This window comes from Equus przewalskii, chromosome 1, assembly GCF_037783145.1.
Source record: "Equus przewalskii isolate Varuska chromosome 1, EquPr2, whole genome shotgun sequence".
Lineage (NCBI taxonomy): Eukaryota > Metazoa > Chordata > Mammalia > Perissodactyla > Equidae > Equus > Equus przewalskii.
Window position 1 is genome coordinate 10,239,496 of NC_091831.1, and position 23,539 is coordinate 10,263,034.

At 47.5% G+C, this 23,539-nt stretch overlaps 1 protein-coding gene across 2 annotated transcripts; it reads right to left on the minus strand.

Annotated features, from left to right (window-relative positions):
- Window positions 1-5,595: 5,595 nt before the first annotated feature.
- SPADH (spermadhesin family member) lies at window positions 5,596-12,172 on the minus strand. Of its 2 annotated transcripts, none has more exons than XM_070632044.1 (4): window positions 12,068-12,172; window positions 8,801-8,830; window positions 8,103-8,238; window positions 5,596-6,267 (listed from the first exon to the last, which is right to left on the minus strand). In XM_070632044.1, the coding sequence occupies exons 1-4, from the start codon at window positions 12,111-12,113 to the stop codon at window positions 6,054-6,056; spliced, it is 426 nt and encodes a 141-aa protein (XP_070488145.1). In that variant the 5' UTR covers window positions 12,114-12,172; the 3' UTR covers window positions 5,596-6,053. The 2 variants fall into 2 exon arrangements, with proteins under 2 accessions (XP_070488145.1, XP_070488144.1); XM_070632043.1 differs by having other exon boundaries at window positions 5,822-6,387.
- Between the last annotated feature and the right edge of the window lie 11,367 nt (window positions 12,173-23,539).

A 23,539-nucleotide genomic window follows, 5' to 3' on the forward strand; every position in this document is an offset into this window, starting at 1 on the left:
CCTTCATTTGGCCGACCTCATTGCCTCCACCTGTGCTACCAGTAAGACTACGGCATGGAGGAAATTTGGACTGAGCTTCTCTTCCCAGCCAGACACCTGCCAGGCACCTCAGACATGTGAATCGCAGGCCCCATGAGAGCTGTGCGGGTCAGGGGTTATCATTCCCTCTGGCAGGGATGGAAACCAGAGCCCAGAGAGGTGACACAGCACAGAACACAGGCACGATCCTGGGTAGGGAGAGGCAGAGCTCGCCCGGATTCCTGTCCGAGGACGCCTAGTGCCAGGTTCTCCTCCCTCCTCTGCCCCCAGCCCCAGGCCCCCAGGAGCCCAGGGGTACCGACTTCACAAAAACATTGCACATCTTACTGCATCCTGCACTCCTGTCTGCAGCTGTACAAGTGTGGAACGCTTGCAGGCGAGGGCCAGGTGCATAGGGAGGGGTTTGTGGATTGCTGTGACTTCTCCATCCATCTACAGCCCAGCTGGGCATGGGGACCTCTCACTTTACCTGGTTAAAATGACAACATTTATCTTTGTTTTTGGTGTTTTCCTTCCCTTTATCTTTAATGTTTTGCCTGAGTGTTTGCTAACCTATTCTTCTAGAAAGCTCCAATGTTCTGATTTGTCTACCTATTCATCTCCTTACTCAGGGCTTTTCCTGTCATATGTCTGTGCTGAGACCAGTGATCAATCTGATGTTGGAGAAAACCGATTGAATAAATTTTCAGGAAAGAAACTTCCACTATCCTTATATGGAAGTTTTACCATTTCAGGGACCCGAGCAGGCGCTTGGTACCAAGACACCTGGCTGCAATCACAGGGCCCCCACGGGTGACACGCACTGGGGCTGATCCTCATGACGTGACGCAGTGGGCACAGCTCAGCCGAGGATTCAGGCGACCCCGGGTCACAGTCCTCGTGGCCATCAGTGGGATGGCTTTGGACGAGTGACTTACTCTCCCCAAGCCTCAGGTTTCTCATCTGTAAAATTGGCAACCGAATACCCAACCACATAGGGCTTTCTCCAGATGAAATTTGACAACCTGTCTGAAGTTTTCAAAGGAGTTCCTAGAGTGCGGTAGCTGCTGAGTAATGTTAACTGGCTGCACCATTCTTATGTCCCGAATTGTCACATTATCTTGATCCAAACTTATAAATGAGCAAACCAGAGTCAAAATGGGTGGAATGACCTACCTGAAGCCGCATGGTAAGCGGGGATCAGAGCAGAGACTAGAACACGCTTATTGTCACCGCTCTGGCTCCTTCTGGCCAGAGATTGACTGGACTTGTTGGCATACAATGACATCAATAAAGAGAAAAGATTCTTTTTCTGAAGGATACATTTTCTGAAGGAACCATTCCTTGGTTTCTGCCTCCCCCCTACTGTCAAATGAGGCAGTGTGGGCCCGGCCGCCCAAGCTCGGCCTCCACAACCAGAGCAGAGATGAGAGCGCTGCCCGTCTCCATCTGACGAGAGACAAGTTGCACACGGCGTGCTCTCAGTCCTGGGAGGTCCCCTGCTCCTATCTGTACTTCTACCCTTCAAACCTGATCCCTCATCCCTCATCCTTACTTAGCCAGGAGCATGACTCATGTCAGGGGAGAGGGACCAGGCTCTCTCTGGGGTTTAATAAGAGAATAGGGAGCACATTCTATCAGTGCACATACAAATGGTGCCCTTTATACTGATTTTCCTCTTGGCCCAGCTTGAGTCCTTCATGCTGTGTAGGACAGTCAGACCCTAAAAACGTTTAAAGGACACAATAGAGTGTAGGAAAATTTTACAGAATAATGTCTCCTTTGACTACTGAAGAACGGTAACACATTTAATGCCTGTAGATTGCACCCTTGGTCCTCTCCTCAAACTCTTTCTTGCCTTGTTTCCCAAACATGATGCTTTCACACCTTTCTTTTTCAGATTCCTGGGGTCTGGCTTCGGGAGACGGGCTAAGACCTATTTGTGTGCAGCTGTCTCTAAGGTGTCCTTGATCCTACAGAGCCCCTTGTAACCCAGTGGAGTCAAGGCCCGGGCAGGTCTGGAGGGGCAGGGGCCCTCAGTCACCCAGATTTCCTGCTCTGCCTCAGCCCCTCTGTGGGCTGCATGTGGCTTTGCTCCAGAATTGATGGAAATCTGGCCCCATGTTCAAGTCTGTGAACCACCCTGGGAGGAAATGCTCTCAATTACTGATGCATCGGTGATGCCTTCTGTGACCTTTTCACTTCATTCACTCATTCAAGAATATAAGTTGTACCCTGAAGTTAGAGTTCCCGTTGTGGCAGACCAAACCAATCAATGAGCAAATGATACTGTATGCTTCACATTCTGCCTAGCTTTGCATGGGGTAACTGACAGGTGAAAGGAGAGAGACCCGGCTACCTGGGGGACGTCAGGGAGACGTTATGGAAGAGTCAGTCCTCAAGCTGAATCATTAAATATGCATAGAAGACCCTAGGCGGAGGGCAGGTGAGTCTGGGACGGGTGAACGACGCAGTCCAATCACAGGGGACAGTGTGAGCAGAGTGTGGTGCTGCTAAACAGTCTGGGGGTGCAAGGCGGAGTCTGTGATGGCTCCACACAGAGTGGGGTCCAGAAGGGAGGGGGGTCAGAAGGGAGCGGAGAGCCAGGCTCCAGGTCATGAAAGAATTTGAAACCCATGCCCAGTTGAGTAAAGTTTACCCAGAAGGCAGGGAGCCCGTGAATGGTTTCAGCCAGGAGTGAAAAGCGAGTCAGGCTGTGCCTTAGATGCCTGTGCTGGACGTGTCCAGGGCGAAGGAATCCAGTTACATCACAATAAAATACGCCTCTCTGACATAAAAATAATTGGAGCTGAAGGAAATTAACAATCAGCAAAGGAAGGAAGAGCTTTCTCCCCTCCCTCTCTCCTGCCTGAGGTGGATGGAAATGCTCCTCTGGGGGAGGTCCGGCCTCTCCTCAGCCCAGAGGCTGCGCCCCAGGAATCTGCAAACAACCTTACTCTGCTAGTTTCCTCCCACATGTTTACCTTCCCACCGTGGGCCTCGTTGGAAACCTAGAACCACTTTCTTTTCTCCTGTCATTCCTCTGCAAATTTATTGTTCTTTCCTGAAGATGCTCCATAAGCGGGAGTCCTTAGCCACCACTTTGAGTTACTCATTCCCTTTCCCTGAGTTTTCTCCCGTGTGCATGTGAGGTAAACGTGTGAGTCAACTTCTGTTTGTTTTTCCCTTGATAATCCGTGTTGTGTACAGTCGAGAACTCAGAAAAGCAGGAGAAAAAATTTTTCCTCCCCTCCAGAAGAGGGTGAACCAAAGAGGCTGGGGTGGAGTCTTCCTGGAATCTACAGCAACATCAGCAAAGAAAACACGTCCTGACTCTCCTTGAGGAAGGAAATGCCAGAAGGACGTGCTGAGGAGGCTTCACCTGTGTGCTCCAGACACAGGCACGTTTGCTCCCTGGAGTGTTGGTGAACTGGCCTGAGGAGTTTGTGAGGAGGCCGCACACTCACCAGGCTCTGCAAACAGAGCACAAGAACTCGGAGGCAGTCCAGGCAGCGCCAAGCCTGGGAGGAGCCATGCCACTTGCGGGCCCCACGCCTTGTTGATTCTTCTTACTTCCTGGTTGGTGAACAAAATGCAACATGGATAACTCAACTGATGACCCCACAACCAAGCTGTACCTTTTGTTCTATTTCTCTTGGAGATTTCCTTTTTTTTTTAATGATTTTATTTTTTCTTTTTCTCCCAAAGCCCCCCAGTACATAGTTTTGAATTCCTAGCTGTGGCTCTCTCCAGCCGCGGCTTGCGGGACGCCGACCCAGCACGTCTTGACGAGCAGTGCCATGCCCGCGCCCAGGATCTGAACTGGCGAAACCCCTGGCTGCTGAAGCCGAGCACGCAAACTCAACCAGTCGGCCACGGCGCAGCCCTGAGACTTTTTTTTTTAAAGATTTTATTTTTCCTTTTTCTCCTAAAGCCCCCCGGTACGTAGTTGTATAGTTTTAGTGGTGGGTCCTTCTAGTTGTGCTATGTGGGACGCCACCTCAGCATGGCCTGATGAGTGGTGCCATGTCCGCGCCCAGGATCCGAACTGTTGAAACCCTGGGCTGCCGAAGCAGAGTGCGAAATTAACCACTCGGCCACAAGGCAGCCCCCTCTCTTGGAGATTTTTGAGGACCCATGTCTATGTAGTACAAGTTACTTTTGATGACTGGGCAGCTGAAGAAGCATAATTTCCCTCATCAAAACACTCTCTGTCATCAACCCCATTGCCAGATTGGTGAGTAGAAAGTCAGCATGAGGGGCCGGGCCCATGGCCGAGTGGTTAAGTTCGCGTGCTCTGGTTCAGCAGCCCAGGGTTTCGCCAGTTTGGATCCTGGGCGTGGACACGGCACCGCTCATTGGGCCATGCTGAGGTGGCGTCCCGCATGCCACAACCAGAAGGACCCACAACTAAAAATATACAGCTATGTATGGGGGGGATTTGGAGAGAAAAAGCAGAAAAACAAAAAAAAAGATTGGCAACAGTTGTTAGCTCAGGTGCCAATCTTTAAAAAAAAAAAAGAAAGTCAGCATGAACAGCTCATTCCTGCCACCTTGAAGGGACTTTTCATATTCAGGTCAGAGAAAAAGCCACTAGGCAGTTCTCCTGCCCCAAGAGAAGCCTCACCCGTCAGAGAAACGGAGCCCATCTCACTGTCAACACGAGGGGAAGAGGATCCAACTGCAAAGGAGGATGGAAATACCCCCTTCCTCAAGGGTGTTATCGGATAAGGTGTGTCATGTTTGTGAGGTGCTCAGACCCACCCAGCAGCTCCTTACGTCCCAGGCTAATAAGTAACAAATGAGCAGCCAGCATCAGGAGGAAAGCTCTCTTTGCTCTACCCACCCCTCATGCAGCAGTCATGGCCTCTCCCTGGGCTGCTCGGGTTTCTGTGACGAAGACGCTGACGCCCCCTAGCTCTCCAGGACCCAGGCGTCAGAGGACTTGATCCTCCTTGGGCTCCTGCTCTGTCAAGAAGTGGCCTCTCTCCCCTCCTGGTGAGGCTGTGAGATGGAGGGGGGGCGGTGCCCTCTGTGCCAGGGAAGGGTCGGGGCCTGAGGCGGGTGCACGTGGAGCAGAGCCATGCGAGGTCCCACCTAGTGTCTGAGTACCTCAAGCACTCAGTCCAGCATCCTGCCCACCAAACCCAGCGCAGGCTTCTGCCAGCCAGAAACGCCCAGAGGGACCTTGAAGGAAGACCTTTCTCTCTTTCTCCTTGAAATTACCTTCTTTGTTGAGTCCGCATTTGCTCATATGGAGCCTTCTGATCAGAACATTCTACTCTGGCCTCTCCCAACTCCCCGTGCTGGATGGCCTGGCTTGAGCACCACCCACCATCACTGTGAAACCCATGTGACCCCTCCAGCTGGGGAGTAAGCCCTCCAGCAGCGTCTGCAACTCCACCCTCTGCCTGATGGTGGCGACATGGAGCATATGCTTTCCACGCCACTGTTTGAATTTTTGAGTGACTTCCTTCAGTTCTCAAATGAATGAAAAGTGTCTCAGGATGAAGGACGTGTATTGCATGTTTCAGTTTTCACAGGATGTAAATGACTGGTTGAAACCCAGACTATAATGAGATTCCATAAGTGATGACTTTCTTGTTTAGAATAGATACATTATAGATAAATGTGTATATATGTTTGTATGCACATATATTATTGTATAAAATATGTATGGTAAACATTCTGTATACTAATACTATATATACTATACATTCATATAAATATAATAGAAATTTCCAAAGGGATTATAATAAGATCAATAAACGGAAAGATATCTTCTGAGAGATATATGCCACATAATCCAATTAAAAAGAGTTTTCATATTGGGTGTCTCCAACCCCAAGATCTGGGCTTGCAGAGATGTTGGGATAGAACCTGAAGATGTTTCTGAGAGGGTCACTGGGTCACAACGACTCTCTCTTACCGAGCGACGGTCCAGTAGATGTTTGGCTCAACTTTATTTCAAGAGTCACACAAATAGCTATATGCCCAACACGCCACATAGCCTGGCATGGAGAGTGGAGGGCGCCTCAGCAGTGCCCCTGCCCCCGACTGCCCTCTGGTTCCCCATAGTAATACACATCGAAAGAAGAGGCTGGGTGGTCGGGTTTCCTGGTGTACTTGACAGTCAAGATGTTGGAGGAAGATCGAAAGGTGAGACCTAGACCTTCACAAATCTTCCCATAGCTAGCAGATCCTGGAGGCCCATCTTGGATTTCCACATACTCTTTAAGACAGGTGAGGCTGTCGGGGCAGAGGGAAAGGCAGGCATCAGCGTTTGGAATCACCCTCCCTCCAGCAGGCAGCCTCTCTCCACCAGGGACTGGACAGGGTTGCACCATTTGCTCATGAGAAGTGCCAGTCCTGGAGCGATATGGGAGGGAAAGTCATTCATTCTTTTGAAGAGAGGACAGTCACCCCAGGACCCTCCCACCTCCCTGGGAAGTCTTCCCCTCCACCGGGGCTGCAGGGCACCGTGACTTCCAGATCTCCTGGGAAGCCCTCCCTGTGACTCTGGGATGCCCACACAGGAAATTTGGATCAGAGCCACTTGTCTTTCAGGCCCCTTGAGTGTAACACTTCAGCCAACAAGTGGTATGTTCTTTGGTCACTGACAATTGTGTCACACTGAATGGCCCCAGACATGAGTGTGTGGATGCCACTCCTGCTTTGCCCTACACCACCCTGGCAGATGGGCCCAGCAACCCAAGTGTGGCCTCCATGACCAGCAGAGGTGAGGGGGGCATCCGTCTCTACCTCCTGTGAGAGAACCTGCTCAGGGGATTGTCACCCTTCTGCTGAGGTCTCCCAACCCTTCCTTCTACCCTTCAAGACCTGATTCCCCGTCCTCATCCTCACTCTGCCGCAGCATGTCTCACACACAGGAGAGGGGCCAGAGTGTCTTTGATTTACAAGAAGACAAGGAGGGGACCTCCCACCAGGACACTCACAGCACCCTTTATACTAGTTTGCTCTTGGCTTGAGTACTCTGGGTGCCAAGGACAGTCACATCCAATGTCAATCTTTGAAAAGGACAGAGACAACAAGTGGAAGATTTCAGAATGACCCATCCCTTTGAGCCTTAGAGAAATGCTGAGGCAGAAAGTGCCTGAACCCTTCGTCCCTGGGGCATGGTTTGTGGAGATGGCCCAAGCCTCATTTTGAGGCAGCCATCTCTAAATTGTCCTTCAGCCCGCAGAGCACCTATGTGACCCAGTGGGAGTCCCAACCCTGTAGCAGGTCTGGAGGGGCAGGGGCCATTAGTCACAAGATTACATCATCTGTCTCAGCCACCATTGTGGGCTGTGTTTGGCTTGGTCTGGAGTGAAGGAAATGTGACTCCCATGTTAAAATGTGTGAAGGACGTTCAGGGATATTAATGCAGTTACTCATTGCTACATTGCAAATGCCTACTGACACCTTATCACTTCATTCACCCTTTCATTCATTCGTTCACTCATTAGTTAAAGAAATATTCCCTGAACTCTGAAAATAGATTTCTATTCTAGCAGACTCAAACAATCATATAGGCAAGAGTACTATGACTCTAAATTCCATGCAGAGTTTGGCATGGGGTAACAGATGGGGCACAAATGAGAGAACGATCAGGACAGCTGTGGAGAGTCAGGACAGGGGTGTTACGGAAACGTTTGTCCTGGAGCGAAATCAGGGAATAAAAATGAGGACCCTAAGCAGTGGGCAGGTGTGTCTGGAGGAGGTGGAAGGATGCATTGGAGGCAGAGGGGACAGTGTGACAAGGCAAGGAGCTGTTGAATGGTCTGGTGTGTCCACAACTCAGTGTGTGATGGCTCAGCACAGAGAGGCCAGAGGGGAGAAGTGGTTAGAAGGGAGGGCAGATCCAGCAGTCATCGTGGAGGAATTGGAAAACCATGCAGGAGAGTGAACTTTATCCAGAAGACAGGGAGCCTCTGAAGGGTGTTCAGCGGGCAGTGAAATGGAGCGAGAACGTGTTGTAGATGCGTGTGCTGGATGGAGAAGGGTGCACCGGAAGAGGCCAAGATGGACTCCTTCCTATAAAACAGCAGCATCAGCACCAAAAACACATCCTGAGCACTCACTTGAGGCCCGGTATTGCCATAGCAACATCGAGACCTGGGGTCATCTGGATGGTCCAGACACAGACAGTTTTTGGTCCGATGTAGTTGGAGATCCTGCCCGACAGGTCTGTGAGGAGGCCGCCGCAGTCACTATACCCTACAACAGAAGACAGGGTTCCAGGTTGCCCAGAAAGAGCTCCAGGCCCACAAGGGACTGTGTCATCCCTGGGCCCCACACCGCTGTTGATGGTCCCAACTTCCGGGTCCCCACACACAACCCAACATCGATGATCCAAGTCTGCTGAGCCCACAATCAGGTGGCTTTTGTCTTTTACTCCTTTCAGAACTCTTTAGGGACCTATACTCATTACTACACATTGCTTTAAATGAGTGTGAAAAGAAATTTAACACTTCTTCGCCAAACATTGCTTATGCTCAACAGCATTGCCAGATGGGGAGCAGAGAGTCACGCAAACACCTCCTTTCTGCCTCTCTGAAGACCTGGTCCTGGTGCAGCCTGAGAAGCAGCAAATGGGCAGCTCTCCTGCCCCAGAGAGGCCTGGCCCTCAGAGATGAGAATCCCCCTCCTATCAAGACCCGTGGGAGGGGCTCCACACCCTGCTCAGGGACAGCTCAGCCTCCAAATGTGTAAGTGAGGATAAAAACAGCGCCTTCCTCAGGGCTCAGGGAAAGGGGGACATAATACCATCTGCACTTACCTTTGTTCTGTGCAGTAGAAACCAGGGCAGCTGAAAAGAGATCAAGACAGCAAAATGAAGTGAAAAGCTGGAAGGTACTGATGGTCAGGGCTGGAGAGTGGAAAATGCACACACTGTGGAGAGGAGCTGCCGCCAAGGGCTGGTGCTGAACACCAAGAGGAGACAGCATCGCTGTCCTCATCGCTGGGGGCAGTCCTGGGCACACAGAGGGAAGGGCAGCAGGAAGGTCTGGCCCTCAGTGTTCAAGGACTAGCTCAGTCAGCTGCTTTCTGCTTCTTCTCCAGTTCCACTCAGTTAAAGTACAATGTCCCCACTCTGGAGCCAAGTCCAAGAGGTCAGTCTGAGGAGGGTGACCAACGTGTCCCATTAGCCCAGCAATTTCCCAGTTTTAGCACCAAAAATCCCTTATCCCAAGAAACCTCTCAGTCCGGGCCAAACCAAGACAGCTGGTCACCCTAACAGGACACGAACATTTCTTGTAGATTCTGTAATGAGACCAATGACCAATCTGATGTTGGAAAAGACTGACTGAAGAGAATTGTCATCTGAGGAGAAACGAAGTGTCTGAATTATGGAAGTTTCTCTGTGTCAGGGACCCGAGTTAGGTGCTTGGATCCAAGAGACCTGACTGCAGTCACACAGCCTCCCACGGGTCACCTGCACGGGAGATCGTCCTCATGATGCGGCGCAGTGGGCACAGCACAGCTGAGGGATGGGACGGCCCCGGGTCACAGTCCTGGGGACACGAGAGCAGGGTGGCTTTGAACGAGTGATCTCCTTTCCCTAAGACTCAGGCTACTCACCTGTACAATGGGAGTCTCAGCAATGACGGCCTCGTAGGGTCCAGGAGGACCATCCACAGCCCACTGCTCAGGGCCGCGCACAGGAGAGCTCTCCAAGGTTACCGTCACTGTCAACATCCCCAAACTAGATGACAGTGCTTTCCTCGGGAAATTAGAAATCAACCAATGCTCTAGAGCCTGTCTGACAAGAAGGCTCAACTAGGACCCTGTGAGTCCATCTCCAGCTTCTCCCTCGCCCTGAGGCTGCGTGGGTCTTTGGGGCACCATGAGGGGTCTCCCCACACCTGGGTGTCCATCAGCCCTGCCTGGGAAGATATAAATCATGGATGCCAGACAGCAGGCCTCCAGTGCCGAACCCTGACACCTCCCTGTCACTTCGAGGGCCACCTTTGGCCTGGACCACATCTGCAGTGAACTCCGCTGACCTGACCTCAGGGCCAGGCTGGAGGCCAGAGAACGCATTGCCCCTGGAGGGAGTTCAGAACACGTCACCGCAAAGCATGCTGCTTTGTACAGTAGGCCACAAATAATGGCATATTGCTGATTTTGAGCTGAAGCTACTTGAGAAACAGGCGATGCAGGAAGGACTCTGATTTACCCCTTTATACTTAAAAACAGTCCATAACGTTTCCCCAGAGAACAGTGCCCTCCCTGTACCAGGAGACAGTAAGGCGCTCATCACCAGAGGCTGGCATGGCGCTGACACGGGTCTGTGCACACACACTGACGGCACTGACCCTTCTCTGCCCAGTTCCCCTATACAGCTCCTAGTCGTGGCCCATAGTTCACTGCCCCCAGCCCAAAACTGGGTCTTGTCTTTTCTTCACAAACGGGTAATTTCTTTCTCTAAAAGGGATAAAGCTTTCTGCGCTGGTCACTTCCTTGGGTCTTCATTTATTTGTGATGGCCCCCAGGTACATGTAAAAAAGTTTAATAATGTGTATGTTTTCCCCTGTTGATAATGTCAGGGTAGTTCTCAGGCCCAGCAGAGAACCTAAGAGAGTAGAGGAAGGGATTTCCCTCCCCTGCACCTCAATCATACTAACACCACCACTCAGGCTATGAGATCAACAATCAGCTCAGTGGCACTTCAGCTTTAATCATGAGCTCCCCATACATCTGCACAGGTTTTAAAACCTTCAAAGGACTTTCCTGTTCTGCCAGTCTTCACAACAGCCCTGTTGGGTGCTATTATTCTAACTCAGACAATCAGGCAGTTTGGGTGACTCAGCCAAGGTCACACAGCACTTAACCAGTTTCTGGCTGCAAGGCAGGGGCACCTACCTCTTTTGCAACAAGCTGCCTTTTTGTCCACTGACTTCACCAGGATCAAAAAAGCAACATCTGCATTCTTAATCCCTCTGGTTTCCCATGATCTGTAGCTTGAAAGTCCTACTGATAGGACGGATTTGGACAGAAGCCTTAGCTGTTTTCTGGTGGGGACTGGAGACAGGCCCTCCAGCTGACTGGTAGTCTTTAGGCAGAAGAGAACAGACGGAGGAGGTGACTGGTGCCTTGTTGGAATCCTAACAGGAGAGGAGAGGGGAGGAAAGCACCCAGTGACGGGGTAGACCCTGACGTGAAGTGCAGAGAGGGCAAAGGTGAGCAGGAAGGAGAAATGCCCCAGGCTAGGAGCCGCTGGATGAGGGCAAGAGAGAGCAGAAATGAGGAGAGTATGGAATGAGGAAGTGGAGAAGAAAGGGGGAGAGGAAGAGGAGGGACAGAACGAGACAGAAAGAGAGAGGGGTGGAGAAAGGTAGAGCTTTCTCTGGAGAAATGCAGGCCTTTTCACCCCCAGCCTCCGGAATCAGAGTTGGTCTCCCTTGCGCATTTAGCGTAGTCCCAGCACCCAGCTCTCCCTAGGGCTAGTGACACCCCCTCTTCAGGGCATCAGAAGCCCCTGCTGGGAGCTGCTCTTTCCTACTGTTGCTGTTGCAGCCGCGTCTCATCCTCTGGGCAGAGGCAGAGCACCCCACCCACTGTGGGGCTGCTCCAGGGACCCCTTTTCTCCCACAGATGCCACCTCAACTCTTGTCAAATAGAGTCCCCCTTCCCAGACTGCCCACAGTCACACCACTGACAATGCCTCCAAAGCAAGCCCTGCCAGATTCACCTCCGCCACATCTGGGCTGAGCCCAGGGCTGGCCCACAGGAGATCCTGGTGTAGGTTTGCTTAAGGCTGGAGGGAGACAAGGAGGCAGGGACGCCCACAGAACACATGTCAAGACAGGGACTCAGGAGCCCAGAATATGTTTAAAAATCGAGACAGCCTCAGCCCAGGGACATGGCCATTCCCATTTGTCCCTCTTTCCAAAGCCTAAGGGTGAGGTGTGGCATCTTGTTGGAGGAGAGATTGTCACCCATGGGCTTCTTTGTTGGCAACACCCAAACTGCAGAAGTCTCTAAGTTGAACAGGAGAGCAGAGAGAGCCCCAGGAGAAAGGGGCTCCTGGGCCGTGCGATACCTGTACTGAACAGCAAGGCCCAGGTGAAGGTGCTGGACAGCCTCATCTGAGCAGCCCTGGAACCAGCCTCAGAAGTGAGGTTGACTCTGGAGGCCTGGGGCTATATAGAGGCAGTTCCTGAAATCTGATCTCCTTGCCTCCCTCTGCAGCCAAGTCCAGCACAGCTATAGGAGCTGAGGGAGCTGAGGGAGCTGAGGGAGCTGAGGGAGCTGTAGGAGCTGAGGGAGCTGTGGGAACTGAGGGAGCTGAGGGGGCTACAGGAGCTGAGGGAGCTGAGGGGACTGAGGGAGCTGAGGGAGCTGAGGGAGCTGAGGGAGCTGAGGGAGCTGTAGGAGCTGAGGGAGCTGTGGGAACTGAGGGAGCTGAGGGGGCTACAGGAGCTGAGGGAGCTGAGGGGGCTACAGGAGCTGAGGGAGCTGAGGGAGCTGAGGAAGCTACAGGAACTGCAGGAGCTGAGGGAGCTGAGGGGGCTGAGGAAGCTACAGGAACTGCAGGAGCTGAAGGAGCTGCAGGAGCTGAAGGAGCCACAGGATCCAGTAGGTTCTATAGAAGGAAATGTGTCTGCCTCTAATTACCTCTTATCCTTCTCAGCCTCTTTCTGTGTCCTGTCTCACCTAGAGAGAGAAATAATAGCTACCTTCTCCTTTTCACCTCCTCTTCCAGTGGTCCTGGATGACAAGTGGCAAGCTGACCATGGGCAGATAGGACCTGCTGTTTGGGGAGCCCTCCTGCCTGGGTTAACTTATAGCACTTTCACCTCTGTTAACTTGCACAAGCCCCATAATGCCTTGGACAGGTGAGTGACTGAAACCCAGAGAAATCAAGAGACTTGCCCAAAGTCACTAGGTGGCCGTGGCAGAACCAGACTGACCTCCTAACTGTCCAGTCTCTCTAAGAGCCCTCTCTGCGTCACTCAGGGCAAAGGCACATGAACAGACCGTCAGTCTGCTCCAGGTGTGGCTCGGCATTGGTGGAACAGCTGCAGGGCAGATCAGCCTGTGCGTGGGGATGTCCACATGGATGACATGTGTACGCATATCTACATTTACGCTATATCTATCATACCAAGACCATATGGCTTCATCCCAGGGCAGAGTCACAGTTACAAGAACCCAGTGGAAGCCCCTAAGGAAGACAGTCTGGCAGTTTCTCAATGGGTTACACAGCAGTTACCATATGGCCCAGCAATTCCACTAGGTATATACCCAAGGAAATAAAAACATATCCACACTGACACTTGTTCATGAATGTTCACAGCAGCCTTACTCATGATAGCCAAAAAGTAGAAACAACCCAAATGTCCACCCACTGATGAATGGATAAATAAAACATAGTCTATACGTACAAAGGAAGTCACTCGGCATGAAAAGGACGGTGGCCCAGTTGCCTACCAAGGAGCCTTAACAATATACTCACCAACCTGGAAAACATCTGTGTCAATTTCCCTGAAATAAGAACAAGTTTGGATTTTGCCAAATCTTTTAACACAGCTTGCTGATCAAATACGCTAGAAATAACACTTAACATTCATTTCTCCAGCATCCAGTGGGGTTGGCCTCTTTTCATATGTTCCTAGTCCAACTGCAGCTCTTTTGGGAAATGCCTGTTCATATCTTTTGGCTAATTTTCTGTTGCTATTCCTATTGCATTGCTTATCTTTTCTTACAGATTGTGGAAACTTCCTGTCCTTTCCACCCCGTGTCTTTCTTTACAGAGAACTGTAATGGGTTCGCAATGCGAAGAGGCATCCTACCTGAGTAGAACACAGGGAAGCTGCCGTGAGCCATGGGGTCCCGCAGAGCTCGCCTAGCTGATGGTGGAGGAGAAAGTAAAATGGGGGAGACCCCAGTGCTAACTCTACGTTAAGGGTAATGCTCCCTGGTTGTTACTCATATAACATGCAATATTCCTCACGGTTGTCCTTCGAATTAGAATGTCCCTCTGGTAAACTGTCCCCACATACCCTTTACAAGTACCCTGCTCTCAAGATACGACCTGCGCCTGGTCTGCAGAGAGCCCAGAGGAGGTCCCAGCTGGATGCAAACGCCCAGGTGGAGCAAACGCAGGGACCACAGAGAGAAGGCAGGACTTCATCTTATGTCTCGGCCCAAGGATCCCGCCATCAGCTCCAAGGGGTCAGGCCCGCCGTCCTGCCTCAGCGTGTCCAAGCACGGCTGTGCTGCCTGGGGAGAAAAGAAGGCACAGTCCCTTTTCTGGGGGACACTCAGGAATCAAGTCTTAGGGACCTAATGTCACAATGTCCTCTGGAAGAAAAATGTAGGTTGACAGTGGCTTTTGAGGATTTGTGTCCTTCAGAACTTTGTCCCCAAAGGTGGCACTAGTTTTTGAGTGACCATAAAGGCACCTGTTTTTCTCCCCTTCGTAAGTTCCTTCCTCGGGGACTGCTCCACTGCAGAACTTTCTTCTCCTCCTCCAGACATTGAGCAGTTTTCTTGCCTTGTTCACAGACCCCTGACCAACTGCATCCACCTCAGCAGAACTTTCCAACTACTATCTTTCTGTTTTTTCCTGTGGTCAACCGTCATCTCCCTCCCAGCCGCCAGGCTCTTACTTCATAAACATGAGTTCAAGGGTCCTTTGGGCACTTTGTAAGTTGCCTCGTCAGCATGGATTCCCTTTTGTTGACAGAGAACCATAGTGTTATCCAGATTTCTATTCCCACCCTGTGTGTCCCCTGGAGCTTGGGAGAAGCTGACCCCAGACCCAGCTCTCAGACGTGGCCTCAGTCATGGAGGAGGGGACATGAATGTCACAAGGAGGCTCACCCTCCTTTTCAGTGACTGGTGCAGGAATGATGCTGTGACCCAAACGGGCCAGTGAGAGAAAGAACAGCTCTGACCACAGAGGGAGATGGGAGATGGCTGCTCTCCATGTGCTGCCAACGGAGAGTGAGGCAACTCACAGGGATGCAGAGCAAGAGATGGCGGGGACACCAATCCAGAGCCACTGGTGAGGTCAGCCCTGATCCCTCCATACCTCCAGCTAAAGGGGTCAACACTGGCCTCGTTGTTTAAGGCAATCAGAGATGGGGTTTCTGTCACATAAAGCTGAAAACATCCTCACCCCTACAGGTCCCCTGAATCCCAGAAAAGAAGATGCCTGCCCCTCAGGGTGTCTTAGAAGCACGAGAACAGTCTATCTTCTGTTAGAACCCAGCTGAGCGGACCTGCTCCCGCTCTTCCCTTTCGGAGACCCCGACAGCTCGGGCAGGTTGTCACTAGAAACCTTTCCAGGGCCCCTGGGCAAGTGTCATCTGCAGCTTCTCAGAGGACCTGGTTATACACGCATATCTGCTACTTCCGTTTAGTGCTTCCTCAAAATCTCCAAAAGCCTGTCAAAGCTGTCTGAAAATAAACCCGAAAAATATTAGGAAAATCAGAAGGAAATATGCAAAATATATACTTGAAAAACACCCATGCTGAAGGTTTACATGAAACAACTCTTACTGATCCAAACTCTATTATCCGCACTCTCAAAAACCAAATCACAGAACTGGTGACACCAGAGAAGCCGTGACTGCACGTTGCTACCTTCAGCTGCGATCTCATATTCTCACTGCGACAGGGAACCGCGTACCATTCTGAGTAATTTTCTCTCATCTTTGGTACAAACCCAGATTTATCAAGTGAAAAGTCCCAGAAGGTACAAAGGACTTTATTTTCAGTGAAAATATCCAAATTCCTGTGTGGATTAATTGGCACTCATGTTGCACCTCTCTTTTTCTTTTGTGTTCTGGGGTAATAGCTACCAGGGAGATTCTGCACAAAAGATTTAAGATCCATAAAAATATCCTAATGCATCATTGAATTTCACTCCATTCCCATTAGACCCACTACTCACCATTGGGTAAGTGCTATTCCTGGCGGGCAGTGTCGCTTTTAGCATCGAGGCAGCCATTACCTTGAAATCCTTTCAATCTCAGCTTTTTGTGTGTGTGTGAGGAAAATTGGCCCTGAGTTAACATCTGTTACTACTCTTCCTCCTTTTGCTTGAGGAAGATTGTTCCTGAGCCAACATCTGTGCCAATCTTCCTCTATATTCTATCTGGGATGCCGCCACAGCATGGCCGATGAGCTGTGTGTAGCTCCATGCGCAGGATCTGAACCTGCAAACCCCAGGCTGCTGAGTCGCAGCCTCTGAACTTAACCACTATATTACTGGGCCGGCCCCTCAATGTCAGCTTTTGACAATTCATCTCGTCCCTCCTGTCAGGGGTTGTTTCAGCCATTTTTGAAAGGGAGGGTACGAGATATTCTTTCCTGCTTAGAGGAGAGGTTTTTCCATTTAAATTTGAAACACAGTCAAAGAAGGGGACGACTGTTTTTAAAGATTTGTAAGGCATTCCTGGTTTCAAAACCACGGTGGTATTCAAGGGCAGCTAATGTGAGCGGGGGCAATATGTTAGCTAATTATGTTTTCATCTCAATGAGTACCAGCTTCATAACCATCAAAAGACAAACATTAAACCCTAGAAAGGATTCCTCCAATAGCTAAAGGAAGGAAGGAAACATACACCTGTTTCCACACTGCCCCTACACCCAGCTGACTGCGCACACACGTGTCGGGCTACAGAATTCTCATTACGATTCTCAAGGTTTGCACAACTCAAGACTGTGTTCCAACTGAACAACTTATAGAAAGCATTTCTCATATGAGCCTTCCTTAAAACACTTATTTGGGTCGATGTGAAGCATTTCAAAATTCCCTCCAGGATTAGACTATACTGTAACACTTGTGCGCTCACTGTGCCGTTTGTCAGGTCTTCACGTCATGGTGGATTTGCTTCAGAGCTTTTTAAAAATAGAAGTAAAATACCACGGATTCAAGTAAAGCTTCCTGCCTACCGCTCCCCACAGCTGTCCTATACCAGGAATTCCGTTTTTATGATGCCTACGCAACTGTCCAAACTTTCCTGGATACTGATGTGTCCATGTACTTTCTAGAGTATTGTGTCCCTGGTTTTAAAGTTTATGGAATGGTTTCACCTGGCAAATTGTTGGAGGGATTTTTTGCTCAATATTATTTGTTTTGATATTTGTCCATGTTGCCAGAAATAGCTCCATGTTATTTAATGACCGTAAAGCATTTCACTGCAGGAAAAGTCTAAAACTTATTTATGCCTTTTCCTGTTGATGGACACTGATATTGTCACTGATTATTTGCGAATGGTGTAAGGTAAGATGCGAATTTGATTTAGCTCTATGTGGATAGCCAGTTGTCCCTCTGCCACTGCTCTACTGTCTCTCCTTGTGCCAGTAATATGACAGGCTGATGACCACAGCTTTATAACATATTTAATGGGCGATATGTGCACTTTCTCTTCTCTACGTGTCATTTTTGTTCCTTTTCAAAACTGTCCTGAGAATTCTTGACACTTTGTTCTTCCACAGGTGTTTTGGATTATGTTGTCAGGTTTTAGGAAATTTTACTTTGATTGGAAGTGTCTTAAATTTATAGATTTGTTGGGCAGAATTGGCATTTTTATGATATTGAGGCTTTTAAACCATTACCATTTATATCTCATGTCTTCACGTTTTCTTTTATGTCTTTCAATATCATTCTATAAGTTTCCTCCATAGAACCCTGATGTGCTAATTGGTTATTACAATCATAAGCCTTACTATTTTTCACACAGCGATCTGGGAACTATAATCTTAACATTAGCTCTTGTAATTTGATTGTGGATGATCTTAGATTTTCAATATGCATCATATTGAGTGAACATACAGATAGTTTTATTTTTTCTTTGCCAATTCTTATAACCCTTACTCCTTTTTCTTATCATTTTAAAATCGCTAAAGCCTCCAATACAAGGTTGATTAAAAGAGATGCTGACCCCATTCTGTCTTGCTCTTCACTTTGATGGCATTGCTTCTGAAATCTCAATCATAGATTAGCCACTTGCTGGAGATTTTCACAGTTGTACTTTATGACCTAAAACGTGTTCCTTTCAATGACTAGTTTCTAAGAATTTTTTGGAATCAATAGCTACAGAATTTCGGTGAATTTGTTTCTGAATCCATTGAGGTATTAATATGGATTTTAGTGTTTATTCTATTAATATAAGAAATTACATTAATAATTTTTCTGATTTTGAATTATCTTTGCATCCTTGGGATAAATCCTTAGTTTTTAAGAATTTTTTTTACACTACTAAATTCAATTTCCTAGAATTCTAATCTGTCATTTTATTTTATCTGATCTTTGCAAATGTGTTCATAAATTAGATTGCCTGAAATTTTCATTCCCGCACTGTCCGTGCCCATTACTCATATCGGATTATAGTCATATCAGATCATTCTAAACTTGGAAAATGACTCGAGTAGGCTTTTTACTTCCTCTAAGATATTTTGAATAAGATAAGGATTATTGAAGACAATGATATTTCCTTGTAAAACTGTCTGAACCTACAGTCTCGTGGAGTAGAAAATTTTTGATTATGAAAGAATGGAAACAATAAATATTTATTGAATCAAGGGATTAATGAATGGATGAATGGATTAAAGAATTATTTTTAAAGAAATCTCTGTCATTACTCTTGCTTTCTTTAGACTACTTTGAAGAGTATTTTTGTGTTCCCAGAAAATTTGAGAAAAAGTACTGGGATTTCCCCTGTGTCCCATATTTCCACACACTCATAGCCTTTCCCCATTATCCTTATCACTCACCAGAGTGGTGTATTTGTTACAACTGACGAGCCTACATTGACACATCATAATCACTCGAAGTCCATAGTTTACCTTAGGGTTCACTCTTGGTGTTGTCGGTTCTATGGGTTTGGACAAATGTATAATGACATGTGTCCATCATTATAAAATCATACATAGTATTTTCACTGCCCTAGAAATCCTCCGTGCTGCACCTGTTCATCCCTACCCCCAACACCTGGCAGCCTCTGAACTTTTTACTGTCACACAGTTTCGCCTTTTCTAGAGAGTGATTTGGTTGGATCAGACAACATGTAGCCCTTTCAGATTGCCTTCTTTCACTTAGCAATAGGCATTTAAGTTTCTTCCACATCTTTTAATAATTTTCTACCTCATTTCCCTTTAGCGTCAAATAATATTCATTGTCTGCATGTACCACAGTTTATTTAACCATTTTCCTGCTGAGGGACATCTCGGTAGCTTCCAAGTTTTAGCAATTATCAAGATTCCAGTTCTTCCTGACTTGATCTATAGGTTTAATGCAATCCCAATCGAAATCCTAGCAAGTTATTCTGTGAATATGAACAAGTTGATTCTAACCTGCTATAAATCTTCTAATACATATCTTTTGGTGATCAGACGTAAGCTTTTCCATTGGGTATATAGTCAGGAGTAGAATTATCGCGTCTGCCTATTTCAGTTTTATGGGGACTGCAAACAATTCCAGTTCATGCTCCTGACAGCTGCACACAATGATCCGTATCTTGATGGGTTAATATAACACATTTACATTTTTTATGATTCCCTACATATTATGACTTATTTCTACATTCTTAGATTGTGCTTCTTGTTAATTTTTCTTCTCTGTAATTTCTTTTCCACTTTTTTCACATCTTCAGTTTACTTGATACTTTTCTGTTTTACCTTATCGACCTCTGACGATTTGGGAGAAATTCTACAGTTTTTTAGTGGTTATCTAAAGTTTTTTAAGATAAAAACATAATTATAGTTTTTTTTACAAAGTCTACAGTCATTTCATGTTTCTAGCATCCTTCCAAATACATGGAATTTAGTATGCATTAGCTATGCATTGAATAACCCTCATCTTGTTACCACAATCAGAATTTAACAATTTATCATTAAACACATATAAAGTTATTATTTTTGCCAACAACGCTTAGCTAAAGTTAAAATACTTACTTAGCTTTTGTGCTCACTATTGTTTCTGATATTCTCTCTGTCTTTCCCTCCTATCTTTGCTACTCCCAGAACTGTTTTTCAATAATCCTGTTGGTGAGGGTCTGTGGGTCAGGAGCTCACTTTATCGTTGATGGTCTCTCTCTGGTGGGATTGGACATTCTAACGTTCTGGTTATTTTCTCTTGCACTTTGAAGGTGTTGCTCATTGTCTTCTGCCTCCTGTTGTTGCTGAAGAGAAGTTCACTGTCTGTTTAGCTCCCGTTCCTTTGTATGTCACCTGTATCTTTACTCTGCTGGATTTTAAGATGTAGTGCAGTGCATCTAGTTGGGGATTTATTTTTATTTATTCTAATCTATCCTACTCTGGGCATCTTCAATATGAAGATTCATGACTTCCATCTATTCTGGAAAATTCCTGACCAACAGTCATCAAATATTTTTTGGTGAGTCATTCCGTCCCCCTCATCTTTGACTGTTTCTGTTGAATAAATTTTGATGTCTCTTACTCCATCCTCTACATGTCCTTCTTTAAAAAACATCTCTTTACCTCTCAGTGCTTCATTTTAGATTAATTCCAAAGTATCCTCCAAATCATCACTTTGGTCTTGGAGCGCGTACAACCTAGAGTGCATCCCATCTACTCCAGCTTTTATTTCAATGAGTGCACTTATATTTCCAGCATTTCCAATTGATTATATGACATATCTACCTGTTGTACAGCTGATATTTAGCAATTTAATTATTTTCTTTTAAAAGAGAACTGACAGCTCGCCCTCTTCTTAGCCATCCTCTCCTTCTCTTTATTTCCCGATGTGCGGGAGCCGGAGCCCGATGCAGGGCAGGAAGGGCTGCCACAGAGAGGCATCAGGGCCAAGGGCGCAGGGTGCTGTGGAAGGAGGGGGCACAGTGGAGGCAGCACCTGCTGGCCCTAGACATGGGACACAGGGTGTGAGGGACTCTGACAGCAGCTGAAGGTGTTGACATTTTTGGGAGTTGATTACATGGGCAAATTAACACATTTACTAAGCAAATAAGTAAATATATTGAGATCAATGAAAACCAAAGGTATTTAAATACATGGAATGCGGAAAGCATAGAAAGAACTGAGATGTACTGGATTATAATGGAAGTTATGTTATCATAGTGATATATACATATTAACATACATATGTGCTCATACAAACGTAGGTATATAAATAGTTATAGACATATGCACGGATATGTGTGTGAATTTACCAGCGCTATATTTTGGTTTCTAAATACCAAATCCCTCTTAAAGGAACCAAGACTCCTTGGAGAAATGGCTGATTCCACGGATTGAGGCATGTGAAGTACAAAATGCACCTGGAACATCTTCTTGTACCAGAAAATAAGGAAGTGCACAAAGAATGCTTGAAATATGTAAGAAAGAGACACCTAGAAGAAGCCTCAACTGGTCAAAAATGGTATAAAGTGAACATCAAATAAAGACTGAAAATAACGGACTAGAACCCCTGGAATAAAATTGCAACCCATAACTTCATACCGATATTAATAAATACTAATAAATCAATAAAATAGCAGAAACGGGAAATGCATCTTTACAGTAGAAGGCCAACTAATCCATGTGGAAAGATGGAAATAGAAAATCACCATTTGGTGACTATCTCCCTCATCTGAGAGATTCAGACTGGCGTTGTCTGAACTCAAACAGCAGTAGCCAGTAGAAGCCAGTGCTAGTGAGGGAGGTTGAAATAGAAAAAGGATATTGGCAAAATCTCTGATATCTTCCTACAAATTGCTCATTAGCTACAAAGGCAGAGATGGGCCTTTGCCATGGAGACGCCTGACGGCCGCCAGCATGAACAGGTGAGGAAGGGTAGGGCCACCATGGGAGGGACGGGTCAACGTCACGTGCCCCCTGACGTGATGCACTAATGGAGCAGAGCCTCATTCCCATGAGTTTCCTGCCAAGAAAGGTCAGACGGACCCATATGGAGGGCCGTCCTGCTCACTGCAGGGCCCGCACGCTTCAAAACTATCAAGGGCGTGACAGGCAGGCAGAGACCAGGGAATCTTTCAGATTCACAAACGCTAAAGAGACGCGATAACTAAGTGCAACGTGTGTCTCTGAGTGGCATCTGGACCAAAATGAAGGAGACATGCGGAGGACAGATGGCAGAGTCCTAATGGGGTCTGAGGCCTGGACCGGGGGTCCTCTCAGAGTGGATTTCTTGAATTAGTGGTGATGCAGGTAGGTGTCTTTGTTTAGGGAAATCCATGCTGGCTGCCTCAGGGGTGACGGGGCAGCTTGTCTACAGCTTACCCTCAAGTGGTTCAGAGAAAAGACTAATGGAACGGGAATAATAGAGATGGAGAGAGGGTGATGAAGCAAACGGAGCGAGATGCTGATTGTGGGGATCTGACTTAGGGCAATACGAGAGTTCTCTGTGCAATTCTCACAGCTTTTCTGTGAGTCTGCAATTATTGCAAATCAGTGACCATGAGCTTCACCCTGCTGGCCATTTGTGTTTCGTCAATGTTACTGGACCTTGGAAGTATCGTCCTTCTGTTTGAAGCCATAATGAGCTTTCGCTTTTCTCTGTGGTATCCACAGTGCTGTGTGGGAATGCAGGGAGGTTTTGCTAGGAGGAGCTCGATACAGCCTCTTCACCCAAAGTCAAAGAGTGTTTCTTGAAGTGGCTGGCAAGGCACTTGTGTCAGAGGCACAGGTGGAAAGGAGAGGATTGTCAACCACTGTGAACCACTGCCCTGCACCAGGCCAAGCAAAGGAGCTCCTGAGTCACTGTAAAGTTTGAAAACTACTTAGTTTCTAATATGACTAAGCAATTTTATGTCTTGAACCTGGTTTTATCATTGATCCTGAATAAATTCAGAGCATACTACCCCAAAATATGACAATCTGGAATAATGATTTTTTTTTTTTGCTGAGGAAGACTAGCCCTGAGGTAACATCTGTTGCCAATCTTTTGTTTTTCTTTTTGGTTGAGGAAGATTGGCCCTGAGCTAACATCTGTGCCAATCTTCCTCTGTTTTGTATGTGGATCGCCAGCACAGCATGGCTGATGAGTGGTGTAGGTCCGCACCCAGGATCCAAAACCATGAACCCAGGTTCACAAAGCAGAGCTCATGGCACTTAACCACTAGGCCACCGGGCCAGCCCCATTATGACTATTTTGAGTTACAGGCACTCGTAAAACAGCAAATAAAGAAAAACACTCTGACCTTCCTTCTTTCTCTTAAAAGCAGGAGATGAAATTGCCCTTGAGAGACGTTCTCCCTGTGCCAGAAGGAAAGAACATTCTTATCAAGGACGAGAAGCTGAGATGGAGAGAATTTTATACAAACAGATCCTGTTAAAATAGTTCCCATCTTCCTTCAGCCTCCCCGCAAGGTCTAATGACTTTCTCAAAACTGCGTCTTTTGTTTCAACCTCATATGAAAGCAAGCAGACTTCCCTGTTTCTTTGGTCGTCATGCCTCATGAAGGTTCCCGTGTCACATAAATCTCGTGTAAAATACATTTGCATGCTTTTCTCCTGCTGCGCTATCTTCTGTCAATTCAATTCACGGGCCCAGCCCAATGAAACCCTAAGAGGGTAGGAT

Coding starts and splice junctions, on each gene's coding strand:
- SPADH (XM_070632043.1), bottom strand. CDS start 12,113: ATGAGGCTGTCCAGCACCTTCACCTGGGCCTTGCTGTTCAGTACAG. Junction 8,831..12,067: donor GGCCTTGCTGTTCAGTACAG/GTATCGCACGGC, acceptor ATCTCTTTTCAG/CTGCCCTGGTTTCTACTGCA. Junction 8,239..8,800: donor TTCTACTGCACAGAACAAAG/GTAAGTGCAGAT, acceptor CTTCTGTTGTAG/GGTATAGTGACTGCGGCGGC.